The sequence below is a fragment of the Athene noctua genome, chromosome 27 (genome assembly GCF_965140245.1).
Source record: "Athene noctua chromosome 27, bAthNoc1.hap1.1, whole genome shotgun sequence".
Taxonomy (NCBI): domain Eukaryota; kingdom Metazoa; phylum Chordata; class Aves; order Strigiformes; family Strigidae; genus Athene; species Athene noctua.
Window position 1 is genome coordinate 4053239 of NC_134063.1, and position 12621 is coordinate 4065859.

Sequence of the window (12621 nt, forward strand, 5' to 3'; positions counted from 1 at the left end):
TGACAGCCATCTATCAGCTTCTTAAACAGCTTCAAAGTCTCAAAGATTTGAAACAAAACATGCCAAATAGGAAACTTGATCAGAACTTCTACTTTTTCAAATGAATAAAGGAGGGCTGAGAAATGATGTCCACACTGAGGATAGGAAAGTCTTTAGCATGAGGAAGAAAAATAGGCAAAAGGTTAGATGTTTTTTTTAGAATCCCACTTGTAACAGAAGCTTTTGCAACTGCCAGAGGTCAGGCTGAGGGATGTGGCAGTGGAAAGCCCACTCGAGGTGTGAAGCTTTGACACCTTTTGCTGGGATACCAGGATGGGTTTGGATGGGAGCGCATTCAAAGTGAAATCACTGCCAGCAAAGAGACACCTCCCAGCGCCTTTGCTCTGCACTCCCAGGACTCCAGTAATACCCAGGGTCCGTGCTGGTGCTCCAGGGCTGAACTTGCATAAGGTGAGCTCCAGCCCTCAGGAAGATGCTGAGAAACGACTAAGGAGAACAGAGCAAATGAGCAATAAACCCTGTAGAGTTGTCCACTCCCAAAAGGTGGCTCACATCCCACGGAGTACAGGGAAGTCCTCTTGGCAGAAAGCCCTGAGTCACAAAGAAAGTGAAGAGAAGGGAGAAGACAGGGTGACAGGACAGGGCTGAAACAGGGAAGCATCGTGTGGCAGCGTGGACTCCTGACGAGAGATGTTAACATCGGGGGGGGCTGTGGCGACCATTCCCAGGCTCAGAGTTCCAGAACATTTCCTAGGGTGATTTGTCACTCCTGCATCATGGGGAGAGAAGAGGAAATACTCCGCAATATGATGTGTGCTGGGAAGAGGATGAGTCTTTTGTAGCAGGGTAAGGATGCTGTGCTCGAGCGGGCCGGCAGACCGAGTGCTCTTCTCCCGTTTCCCTCCGTCTGTACAGCACGCTCCTTCCCCGCCTGCAAAACTAACCCGCTCCTCTCCCTTTTTGCAAAGGTGGCCCAGCAATGCCGAGCATATTTTCCTACCAGAGCGCTGAAGTCGACTGGTGTGAAGGCAACTTTGAGCGCTCGACGGTCATCGCGGAGTACTACAACACTGTGAGTGCGGGCGCATCGAGGGGCAGGCTGGCTCCAGGAGCTGCTTGTGGCAGATGAGATGGGACAACCTTGTTTTCTCTCCTCCTGCTCACTCCTTTAAACTTCCTGGTGTTGGAAGGTGCTGGTACGGGGAACATTGCCTGAGCTTTGGGTAAATCATGGGGCTTTCATTGTTTACAACAGCCAGTTGCTCACAAAACTGAGCTGGGGTCAGGGGTACTTCTGGCACGTGTGGGGCTGAGTTCCCAGTGAGAAAACTCTGGCAGTGCTCCTTAGCCCAGATTTGTGAGATCCTGTTATACCAGTCCTGCAGCTCTTCTGCCAACTGGGGTAAGTCCCACACAGGGCTCATATATTCCAGCTAAATGTACAGGAGTGGCAAAATGAGAGACAGCACTTGCATGAACCATACTGGGCAGGTTGGGAATCCAGAACACAAGGCAGAGGAAAGCTGATGCATGAGCCAGTTTCACTTCCTATGATCCTTTATAAAATGCAGGCTCCATCCAGTGCCAGTTCCTTGAATGCTGCCTCCTGGCTGAAGCGTGGCTGGAAGCAGCTATAGAATCCTCTGCAGAGGACTCTGTAGCAAACCATCCTCTGCCAGCATGTCCTTCTACCTCAGTGCAATTACAGGCTAGCAGGGGCATGAGGCATGTGGATTTACAACCTTCCAAGGGCCTTGTTTACAACTTTTAGCAATTACTGTCTAACACTAGAAGTTCTTGTTCTCATGGAAATGCCTCTTCCTCTTTTTCTAAAGCATTTCCTGCTTTTAATAAATTGCCTATAATAACGATAATTCCCTCACCCGAGTCCCGCGGCTCCCCAGCTCTAATTACCCAGCCAGGGTCTCAAAGGAGGGATGCTCAGGCTATATATAGTCGCCTCTCTTTGAGACAATTAACAAATAAAGATCCACCAGTCCAGACTGAATCCTGTTTCCCTCTGGCAACCACCTGAATGTGCTGTGCTCTTGCCTGTTTACTGGCACCGCATCCCCGTCGGATGGGCTCAGAGCTGCAGAGCGAGGCAGAGCTAGCGAGGAGGTACAGAAATCACTTATATCAGCATTTCGAATGTAGCTGGAGGTACCAAAGGCCTCTGTTTTGGAGTGTCACTGGCAACACTGGAGAGGGGCTGATTTCCACAAAGAACAGAAAGTCTGAAAGTTATGTTTTTAACCAGAATTCATTCTGGGAGATAAATTTTCCTCACCTCCTAGTTTAGTACATAGACAGCATTTGTCAAATGTGTCTTTGGAGCTGAGACCCCGTTTTCACAAGGGTCCTGATTTACACCCAGACAGTCAATGTGGCTCAGGATCCCTAACACACCAAGAAGTCTCTCAGGAGCTCTCCTGTGTGTCTGACCTCTCTGCGGCACCCTGCTAGACATCAGTTGGCATGGCCGGATGCATAACTGTCTTAGGCCCTCTAATTCCCATAAAACATTAACTCTTAGCTGCCTAGGTTGTTTTGTGGCACAGCTTTTTAAGTTATGTAGCTATTCCTGCAAATCTTACCCAGATGCCTTGTTCTGGACTGAGGTCCCTACTAGCCACAGCCATCTCCCACGTTTCCATACTACACCACCTTCAGGGCACTGGGCTTTGTTGGGATGAATTTTCACTGAGCAGGGCTCAGACACAGCTTTCTTCCAGGAGATGAAAACTTCTCCAATGCGTGTTTCCACACAGATGCAGGCTAGTGTGATACCAAGGAACAGAGAGAGATGTGGGCAGAGCTAACCCTGCAGGATTTTTTCCACTGATTAAACTAGCCCTTGTTCATCTCTCTATGTCAACACAAGGCAACTCTTGCCCAGCAGAGAAAGAGCATTTGTTGGTCCCTGCACTGATCTCCTCCTTCTCGCCAGGCTTGCTTTTACCAGCCCACAGAAGTCAGCAGAGTGTCTGTGCAGGCAGAGGGTACCACCTCCGCAGATTCTGTCTTCAGGTGTGATTCCTGTCTAGAGAAAGCAGCAGAGGTCTAAACCTGCCTTGACAGCTGCCTGCACCAGGGCTGGCAGGCAACCTCCTGTCCAAACAAGGGGAGACAAAAGAGCAAGCCCTCTTAAAAACTGCTGTTGTCTGAGCATCTGACAACAGCCCCAAAGGCTTCACTGTGCTCAGGGCCAGACCTTGTAATCAAAAGCAGGCAAGAGCATCACTGACGTGGGCATCACCTCTTCATCAGCCTGCACCCGCTGGCTGGCACTGCCTGGCCTTCACCCCTTGCAGCAGCACCAGGGGAGCCCTCTTCATGCTCTGGGCTCTCCCACAGGATCAGGCTCCTTGTGATGTGCCCTAAAGGGGGGACTATAGAAATCAGCAGACTGAGATCCATCCCTAGCTATCCCTGCTGCCTGGCAGCATGTTCCACAACCAGCTGGGGCTCAGGGCACTGTCTCAGGTGAGATCCTAACAGCCTGGATCTCCTCTTCTCCATTCATTTGTTCCCCATATTCAGATTGCTTCCTCCCTGTGGCAAGGTTTATGGGCCTTATCTCACTGGCCTGCCCTGAGATAATTATATCAATATTGACTTCAGTGTCACTTTGCCAGAGTTGTAGAGTAGCTGGGAATCCAGCCAGCTCCCACCCAAGCCTCCCGCACTAAATCAGCTCCTAGTGGAGCATCCTTTTCACTGTCTTCTTCCCCACACTGCCTGGGGCTCCAGCAGGGTAGTTTTGTGCCAGCAGCAGCAATGTGCTGCTGAGAATTCCTCTGTGCCAGCCACACACTCTCTCAGGTCTGCTTGGGTTGGATGCTTTTTATTAGAAATAAGCACCAAGGGTATGAGAAAAGAACGTAAACAGTATCTTTAAGTACCTCATAATACACGGTGGCTCATGATTGGAGGCAGTTCAGACACAAAGCACTATTTATAGTGACTCAGTGACCCAGAAATTTATTGTCTTCTGGCTGTTCGTAGGAGAACTGTATTGTGCTACATGAGGGTCATCAGTCAGGGACTTGTCTTTCTACCCTTATTTCTTTCCTGAAATGACTGATCCAGGACGCTGGTAATGACACCCAAATCCTCAGCGGTCTCTCCTGCAAAGCAGCAGGAGCTCTGACACTACCATATATCCAAGCTCCCGGATGTTTCATCGATTGGTGGAGATAAGCTCAACTGCAGGTGCAAATTACCTAGATACGCCCAGAGAAGCACTCACTTTCAGAGCGTGTCAGAGCCGTGGCATGTGCCCCGGCCTTTCACACGGGCTCAGTAACCCCGCGGCGTGGCAGAGGCATCGCTCTCCTGTCTGCCCAGAAAATCGCCTGCACGAGTACAGCAGCTCCCTGCCCCGCGCTCTGCAAACACTGAACAAACAGCTGCTTCCTGCCCCAAAGCACTGGCATGACATTGGGATGTCAGGACACGCAGCCTCATCTTCTGCTACACAAGTCTGGCTATTAGGAACTTGCTCTGCGGGTCTGGAGATCCTGTGAGGATCACTGCTGTCTTTGGCCCTGTGGGCTCTTCTGTCAGCTAAAGCTGTTTTGCTGGCCTTTGAGTGAATGAAAGCACTCCAATGAGTCTTGCAGAAATCTCCTTTCACTGGGGAAAATGCTGCCTTGAGTAAGGACCAGCGTTGCTGTGCTCACAGAGCCAGGCAGAGCTCTGCAATCCAGCATCTCCCGTCCCAATCCGTCCCAGAGGCTTCTTCTCGCTCTGTCATGGACGGAGATGCAAACAGGTTCTCTGCAGGTCTCTCCCTCCATCTCAGGCTGCAAAGTGCTGAGTTGCAGAAGCCCTGCCTGAGGCCTTTCCCATGATCCTGCTAATGCACCGGGATTAGAGCCATGTTGCTGATCCCAGTTTTGCTTTTCTCCTAGTGAAAGAAGCAAATGCCAGTACAGGCGGGCTCGGCTTAGGCACCTGGAGCAATAACTCACACTTGTTAGGAAGTGGGACATTGCTGTGAGCTCACACAGTGGAAAACCACAGGGCCGAGTCACACTCACAGGTCAAATCACACCTCGGCTCCATCACCGCTCTCTTATCTCCCTGGCATCCTGGGCAGAGGGAGCTGGTGCCTCCTGCCCAGTACGGCCCAGGTAGGTAGAAGCAGAAGCCATGCTGGGGCGGCTCAGTGTGAGCAGAGACTCTGGAGAAACTTCCTAATGGGAGTACTGGGAGCTTGCCACATCCTAGAGGGAAGATATAAGAGAGCACTTACAAATCAGGGCTTGGATCCGATGAGTGATGAAGACTCCACGTCCCCACGGATGCAGTTTTGTGGTGGCTCTCCCCTAAGCTCGGAGTTTGGCTGCTCTGCGAGGAATCACTCCATCTTTTCAACCCTATTGGCACGGTTCCCCTGGTAATCCCTCCCCTCCGATTATCTGATCTTGCACATCTCCCACTGAATTAATGAAGTGATAACATTGCTGTTATGTAATTAATGGCACTGTTGCAATGCCCGCTGCAGCAGGGATTCAGACCTCTCTCTGCACAGTCTCAAACTCCCGCATTTCCTCACTTGGACACGCATGCTGGCACTTGCATACAGCTGCCTCTTCTGCAAGCATTTCCTCTGTTCTTGCTATCCCCGCTCGTCTTCCAAAAGCCTCTTTAACCATTTCACCGGAAAAGAAACATTTGCAACACAGTTGTTACTTTAACACGCCCTTTGGTTTCTCGATCATTTCCGAACAGTTTGACCTCAGTGTGCAAGTGGGACCAGCACTTCTCTTTTCATAGCTGGAACGGGAACATGCCTGGATTTGGCTCTAGGCACCTATAGAAAACCATTCCACTTGGCCTGAGAATTGTTGTTAATGGGAGCATCAACTTGCTTTATGAAAGCCTTGGTGAAATTCAAGATTAATCTCCAGGTGTTAAAGGGAATAGAGACCTTCCATTAAGTGTGAATTATGTTTCCCTCTGGAATACGAGAGGGTGTGTTTCACATATATGACAACATCCCTGTGATTTGCAGCCCTGTTACCATAAACTCAGATCCCACGGGACATCACAAGCCCAGCGTCGATTTTGCAGTTTACCTGGTGCATGTGAGAGCTGCCGAGGGGTGAGACTCCAGCTGTGGAGGTCAAATTCCAGGCCTGCGGTCTGGGTCAACATCTAGCTGGAAGATGAAAGGAAAAGGATTGTCAGGGTGAGATAAAAGTCCCCCTGGTGTGGTGCCAAATGGTATTTTAGCAGATGGCTCTGCCCTGCTCTTCTAACACCCCAGAGAGCTGTCTGGCAGGTAGAACGTGGCACCACAGTCTCAATCTTTCATAAGCAAGAAAGATTTTCCCTGGGGAGACTGTACTTCCCTGTGATATCCCTTTTACTGAGTTCACAAAATCAGGTGAAAAAGCCAGGGTAAGAACCTGCAGAGGGCAGGGATTATTTCAAACTTCCTTCCCCTGTAGCTGTGGGGTGGAGTGGGCCTGATCCAGCAGACAGGGCCAGGCTTTGGGCACTTGCTGCTCCTCCCCAGCTCCTACATTTTGCCCATCAGCACCTGCCGTTCCCTGAAGCACTGACGGCTTCAACCAGCCCAGGCAGCAGCCACGGGCTGAGCCCCAGTACAGTCCCCTCCTCCCCAGACAAATCAAAGTCTGTCAATGCAGCAATTTTGCAGAGCTGGAAATCAGGGCAGAGTCATTTCACTGCATTCATTTGCTAGGTATGCTGAAAGGAGGTTTATGACTTCATGTAATTACTAGTGTCCAGAATACCTCCCCCCCTCAGGCCAGGTGGTTTTACACATGACACTACAGGATGTCACCTCAATCCTGCCTGTTCCCACTTACCAATATCCTGCTTATCCTGCTACTCGCCACTGCACCCTCACTCCCAGTTAACAGGGGTTTTCCTGACTGTGGCTTGCTGTGGTGGCCTAGCTCCCCACAGCCACTCAGCCCCTCGCAGGGGGGTGGCCGCTGGCCAAAAGGGGCAGAAGCCACCCAGGGAGTTTCTGGCAGGTCTGGGATGACAGAAGAGGGAGGTGGCTGCAAACAGAAGAGCTTTGGCGGCTTGCTTGAAGACACCGGGCAGCTGAAGCTAAACCATCACCCAGAAGGGCCACACCAGTGCACCTTGCTGGCCCAGAAGTACCTGCAGAGAGAGCCCAGATGTCTGCAGCCACCGCTGTCACAGCAATAGCTGTCCTTCCAGTTCCAGCTTCACTTCTCGAGAAACGCCTCTGCCTTCTCCCTGTGCCAAGAGTAATACCTGCTTCCACACAATGCTTTCCACTAGAGATCAGTATCCTCTTCACACATGGAGATACTGAGGCACGTGGTGGGACGGGACTTGCCCAAGATCATTGCAACAAGCTGAATGTGCCTCTTGTGTTTCAGATCAGCAATGTGAGCTTCTTTGCCCTTTCTCCTGCCCTGCTCTACCTGAACCGGCAGTACCGTCAGCAGCGTGCCTTGCCCATGTACATCGTCTCTGGCCTGCTCCTCTGTGTAGGTGGGTGCCAAGGTTGTGAAAAGACCAGACAGATTGCCAGGGCACCTGACTGTTCACTCATGATACCTTTGGAGGTTGGTTCTTAGTGGCCAAAGCACAAGGGCAAGCTGGGGTGGGAAAGCAAACAGCCACGTCTGTCTGAAGCCCTGCAGCTCATGGTCCCTGCTGGCTCTGGATGCAGAGCTTCCAGCCCAGTAACCCCCGTGGTGCTGTGTGCACTGACTCACTCAGGCCTCCACTAACACCGAGGTCCATGCTCTGCTCTTCAGGAACTGTGTGTCTTTAGAAATGACCCCCAAGACCTTCCCAAGCCAGACAGACTTGTGCAAGGACAAAGCTTTGGTGACACGAGCTGTCCTTGCTCCTTGCAGGTATCTTCTCTACGTACTTTCACATGACCCTGAGCTACGTGGGACAACTCTTGGATGAGCTCTCCATCCTCTGGACGCTGGCTGTGGCATATTCCTTTTGGTACCCAAGGATTTACTTCCCCAGGTGCATCAAGAGCAGGTACAACTCGGAGGGTTTGCGGGCTCTGAGGGGAGGGATGGGACATTGACACTGATATGTGTGACCCCCAGCCCCCAGCCAGCTCCCCTGCAAGGGGTCAGCGTTGAGGTGGCTGCAGTTTGCTTTGGGACCGGACCCTCCATCACTCAGTGGTGGATGTGCTGACAGAGGAAGAGTCAGGGAAGGGCTGTGCTGGACTCCTGTTGACTGGAGCTCTTTGCCTTTGCAAAGCTGCAGAGGAATCTTTGCATGGAGAATGTCAAAATTAATTAGGAAATTAAATGTTCCTGAGCGCTGACATTCAATTACCCATGCTGTCAGACTGTTACAGCATCCCCTGCCATCCACAAAGAGCTTTCCCTGAAGGCTGATGGGGTTTCCCGTAGGACAAACTGGTCCAAGTTAACAGCCCACATGTCCAAGGTTGCTTGCAGGAGGGCTGGCTGGGCTAGAGGAGCTCAGCAGAAAGGATGGGGATGCTGGGTGAGCATGGATCAGCAGAAACAGGAACCCAGCAGGGCTTTGCCCAAAGGATGGTCGCATCCTGGCTTGCTGGAGCCCTCTGAGCCAGCCCCATTCGAAGTCTTGCAAAGGCCTGGAAGTCTGCACTTCCCATGCCAAAGAGGAGGTCACCAGGAGTTCACTGTGGAGACATGGTCGGGGGAGAGGGGAAGGGACTTGGCAAGGGATTTGCATGTGAAAGGCTCCTCTGAGCCCTATTGTTGTTCAGTCAGCCCAAATCTGCATGTTTGCTCGGCTCAAGCCCCTGCCCGCAACTGCTGGGACTCCCTCTGTGCAGCCCTTCCCTGTGCAAAGCTCTGGGCGCCTTGGCCTCTCGATGTCCCTCTCTGGCATCACCACGATAGCGCACAAGTTACCTTCTGGGCCGTGTTCCCTGCTCAGTCACGGCCTAACAGGGGAGCTTGGGGCAAAACACAGGTATAAACAGATATCTCAGCCTTCCTGCCAGGACTGCTGCAGAGGCTGAGGTCAGCCCTGGGCAGACTGGAGGTGCTGCACAAGGGTTTCCTCTCTCAGGCAATGAGCAGGACCTCTCCCATCCTTGTTCTTCCATCCCCTGAACTCCAGGGGGACTGATACTCACTCCCAACTCCCTTTAGGAAGCAATTCTTCTGGCTGAGTGGTGTCACCACCGTCATCAGTACCTTGATGTCCTTCATCAAACCGGCCTTCAATGCCTACGTGCTCAACTGCATCGCCTTCCACCTGCTCTACCTGACATGGCGCGAGCTGAAAAAGTAAGGAGGGGGCTCAGAGGGTTTGTCTGCAGGTCTATTACATGCTCCTGGCAGGCTCACATGTGGAGGTGGCTCTGTGCACAACAGCGAATCGAGCGCAAGTCTTCATCAGCCACGTGTTGGACTGTCAGCTCTGCGAAGAATTGGGGCAGCCTGGGAGGGACGAGGAAGAGGCACAGGCAGGACTGTGGGTGCAAGAAGGCCAGATGGCCCAGGTGCCACGCAGAATGGGGACAATCCATAGGACAAGTGTATCTTCTCCTACCCAGCTGCTGTCTCTGCAGCTCTTTTCCCCTTTGGCAGGGATTTGGGAACCAGTGTGGGGTTGGGAGAACCCACCAGGATCTGGGGAGAAAGACAGGAGTGTCTTGGTATCTCTTAGCATCATCCTCACCCACAGAAAGTCAGAAACCTTCTCTACAGAGCCACAGTTCTCCAGTTCTTGTGGTCTGATGAATACTCTGCAGAAGAAACCTGCTGGGTTTTGCCCAGTTGCATTAGCATTTGCAGACAGGAACCAGCCCTCTTTAAAACCCACTTTCCTTCCGACACGATACTCCGCTTCCTCTCCCTCGCTGTGTCTTCCAGGTGCAATGACAAGAGGGTTCACCGGATGGCCGCAGTCATGGTCCTGTGGTGGGTGCTGGCCATCAGCAGCTGGATAAGCGACAGGTGGCTCTGTGGGCTCTGGCAGGCCATCAACTTCCCCTACTTCCACAGCTTCTGGTAAGGGCTCCAGCGTGGAGGCAGGAACCCCAACCCAAACATTTCAGGGGCTGAAGGACCACAGCTAAGGAGAAATGGCAGCAGGGATGCGATACTCAACCAGGGAGCAGCTGCATCTCTGCCCAACCCTCTCCCCTTTTCCCCTGTCGCTATTGATGCTGCTCCTCACTCTGCTCCCAGCCCAAGGATTTGGTTCTAGTCACTGATTAATATCCCTTACCTCCTCCACACCAGCCAAACAGCGTTTTGCAAGTCAAATTGTTCTAAAAGTCCCCCCAGGTAAGCAGCTTGCTTTCAAAGGGCTGCATCTGCTGCCGGGAAGCTGCACGAAGTGTGGTGTTCTTCGAGTTATTTTAATAGCCAAACTGAAAGACAGGGATTTGCTTGGGCGAGACATCTCAGTGCCGGGCCAAGCGTGGCTGTAAGCACTGCACACAGCGTGTGTTCTCAGATTCATCCTCACACATCGCTGGGATGACTGGGACAGATACCCAGCATGCTGGGCTAGGCCGGGCAAGGTGGAATGAGTGGTTAGATTTGGGGTTTAAGTCCCCTATATCACCCCATCTCTGCTGCACAAGGAATTGCCCCAGCTCACAGAGCTCTTCTAGGATTTCCCCATAGGCACAAACCCTGCAGGGCCCACCCTCCCGGCCACCCCACGCATCAGGGGACCAGGACCTCTGCCTGCTGTGCCATACCCCTGGGTCTAGCCTCACGGTGACAACACCAGCCACACACCCCTACGAGGTGCAGAAGCAGACGGAGTTACCCCTGCCCAACACATGTCTTTTTGGTTTCCTTGCCAGGCATGTGCTGATAGCCATGTCCCTCCTCTACTGCTGCCCACTGGTCATCTACTTCGACGTCCGCTACGAGATGCCATCGTTCAAGCCAAAGCTGGAATATTGGCCCAGCGACTCTTGGCCTGTCGTGGTGCCTTACGTTGCCCTGGAGGAGCCCCACAAACAGTGCTAGAGCTGGTTGCCCTCAGGCATCCCTTGGGCATGGGGTGCGTGATGCGCACGTGTGTGTCCGCACGGGGAAGGCCTCGGCTGCGCGCCCGTTCCTCGCACAAGGGCGGTGTGGCTGGGCAGGGAGCAGCTGAGGCCTCGTGGTGCTGGGCATGAAGCAGGGTGGGAGCCCACAGGTGCCCTGGAAGACTCTGCCCAGACTGGCGCCCAGGGAAGCGAAGGTCTCCTCCTCCAGCAGATCCTCACTGAGAAGGGGAAGGAGACGGTGCTGCTTCTGTGTCTTCTGCATTAGTCAAGCAGTGGCACCCCTTGCTGACAAGAGCACAGCGGGGAATACAGAAGCCAAACTGGTGACAGCTGGGCTTGTTGGGGCTGCTCTAATTATTATTAATTTTATTTATTGATGTATGTGGTCTTGCTCAGGAGAGCTGTGCATTAAAGCTATGGACACGGACTTGCACTGAGCCCCTTTCTTTCCCCTGACTGCACCATGTCCCCGGTTACCTGCCAGTCACTCCCCCAGACAGAGTGGCCAAAGCTTCTCTAAAAGCTAGATTTTTAGAGAAATCCTTCTGGGTGACAGCCCAAAAGAGGCTCTGCTGGCCCAGGTCCTGGGGGGCTCTTCCCCAGGCTCTACCCCTTCTTCAAAACCCAGTGGCCCTTGTTTGTTCCTCCCCAGCCCTGACAGTCTCCAGTGTGTAACTTGGAGACTCCTCTGCTTGCTGAAAGTGCTGGCTGGTGGCAGAGTGAGGTAAGGAGCCAATACATTAGATAAATTCATTGGTACCTTCGCAAGAATAAAGAGAAGATGTAAAGCCTCAGAGAAACACCACTGCTGTGCCGTGGGTAGAAAGCAATGCTTTCCAGGTTCTCCCCACAGCGTAACAGCGAAGAAGTTGCTCTCCTGGCCACGGGACACACTCCTCTTCTCCAAGCCTTGCTGCGTTACAGTGATGAGTTGAATCACGTCGTGGGTCTGGGTCCTTGCACAACCCGCGGGCACTGTCTGGAGAGCACCAAGAGGCTGGCAGCGTGGCTGAGGTTGGCTCCCTGCAAGGCAGCCAGAACAAGTAATGTCACTCCAGGGGCCACAGGCTTTTTGGGCCCCTGTGAGTAAAGCGAAAGCAGAAGCACTCTGGGCTTAACCCCCGAGGCAGAAGGTGCTGCGCAGTGTGCCACCCAGCTCCGGTGCCATGACCCTCCTGTGGCCGCTGCTGCCTCGTGGGTCCCTCTGCAATGGTCCCCAGAGCCACTAGATGGCAAATTTGGCTCATGAACCCTGAGCAATATTTTATCTTGAGAAAGGGATGTGGTGGTGCGCAAGGACTGAGTCCCCAGGCCTGGTCCCCCTGCCCACTCCATCCCCCGGCACTGCTGTCGGACACCTCTCTGCCATCGCAGCCACCGATGAGACACCTGCGCAAGGTGCAGGACAAGGGGTCTCGGAGCTCCGGCTTTTGTATGCCCTCACCTGCCCATGCAGGTGCCCATGGCCTCCTCTGTTTGCCTCTTTGTCTCTCCTGCATGCCATCACTCCTGCCTCTCCCCGCATCACCCCATCTCCCTTTCACTGACCCTCCCCGTTTTGCTCCCTCTTGCTCTCCCCCCGCCTCACCCTTTCCCCAGCCCATCACATTCTTCTA

General features: G+C 53.0%; 1 protein-coding gene across 1 annotated transcript; it reads left to right on the forward strand.

Moving 5' to 3' along the window:
• The first annotated feature begins 979 nt into the window (after positions 1-979).
• On the forward strand, positions 980-10982 carry ACER1 (alkaline ceramidase 1). The gene is made up of 6 exons (XM_074928138.1): positions 980-1072; positions 7395-7509; positions 7881-8019; positions 9141-9278; positions 9867-10004; positions 10814-10982. Exons 1-6 carry the CDS (start codon positions 980-982, stop codon positions 10980-10982), a joined length of 792 nt encoding a protein of 263 aa, XP_074784239.1.
• Positions 10983-12621: the final 1639 nt, after the last annotated feature.

Bases quoted from the DNA above. Each gene is read 5' to 3' on its own strand.
- ACER1 (XM_074928138.1), top strand. From the start codon at position 980: ATGCCGAGCATATTTTCCTACCAGAGCGCTGAAGTCGACTGGTGTGAA. The intron at 1,073-7,394 runs GTGAGTGCGGGC...CTTGTGTTTCAG, and splicing joins TCGCGGAGTACTACAACACT to ATCAGCAATGTGAGCTTCTT. The intron at 9,279-9,866 runs GTAAGGAGGGGG...TGTGTCTTCCAG, and splicing joins ACATGGCGCGAGCTGAAAAA to GTGCAATGACAAGAGGGTTC.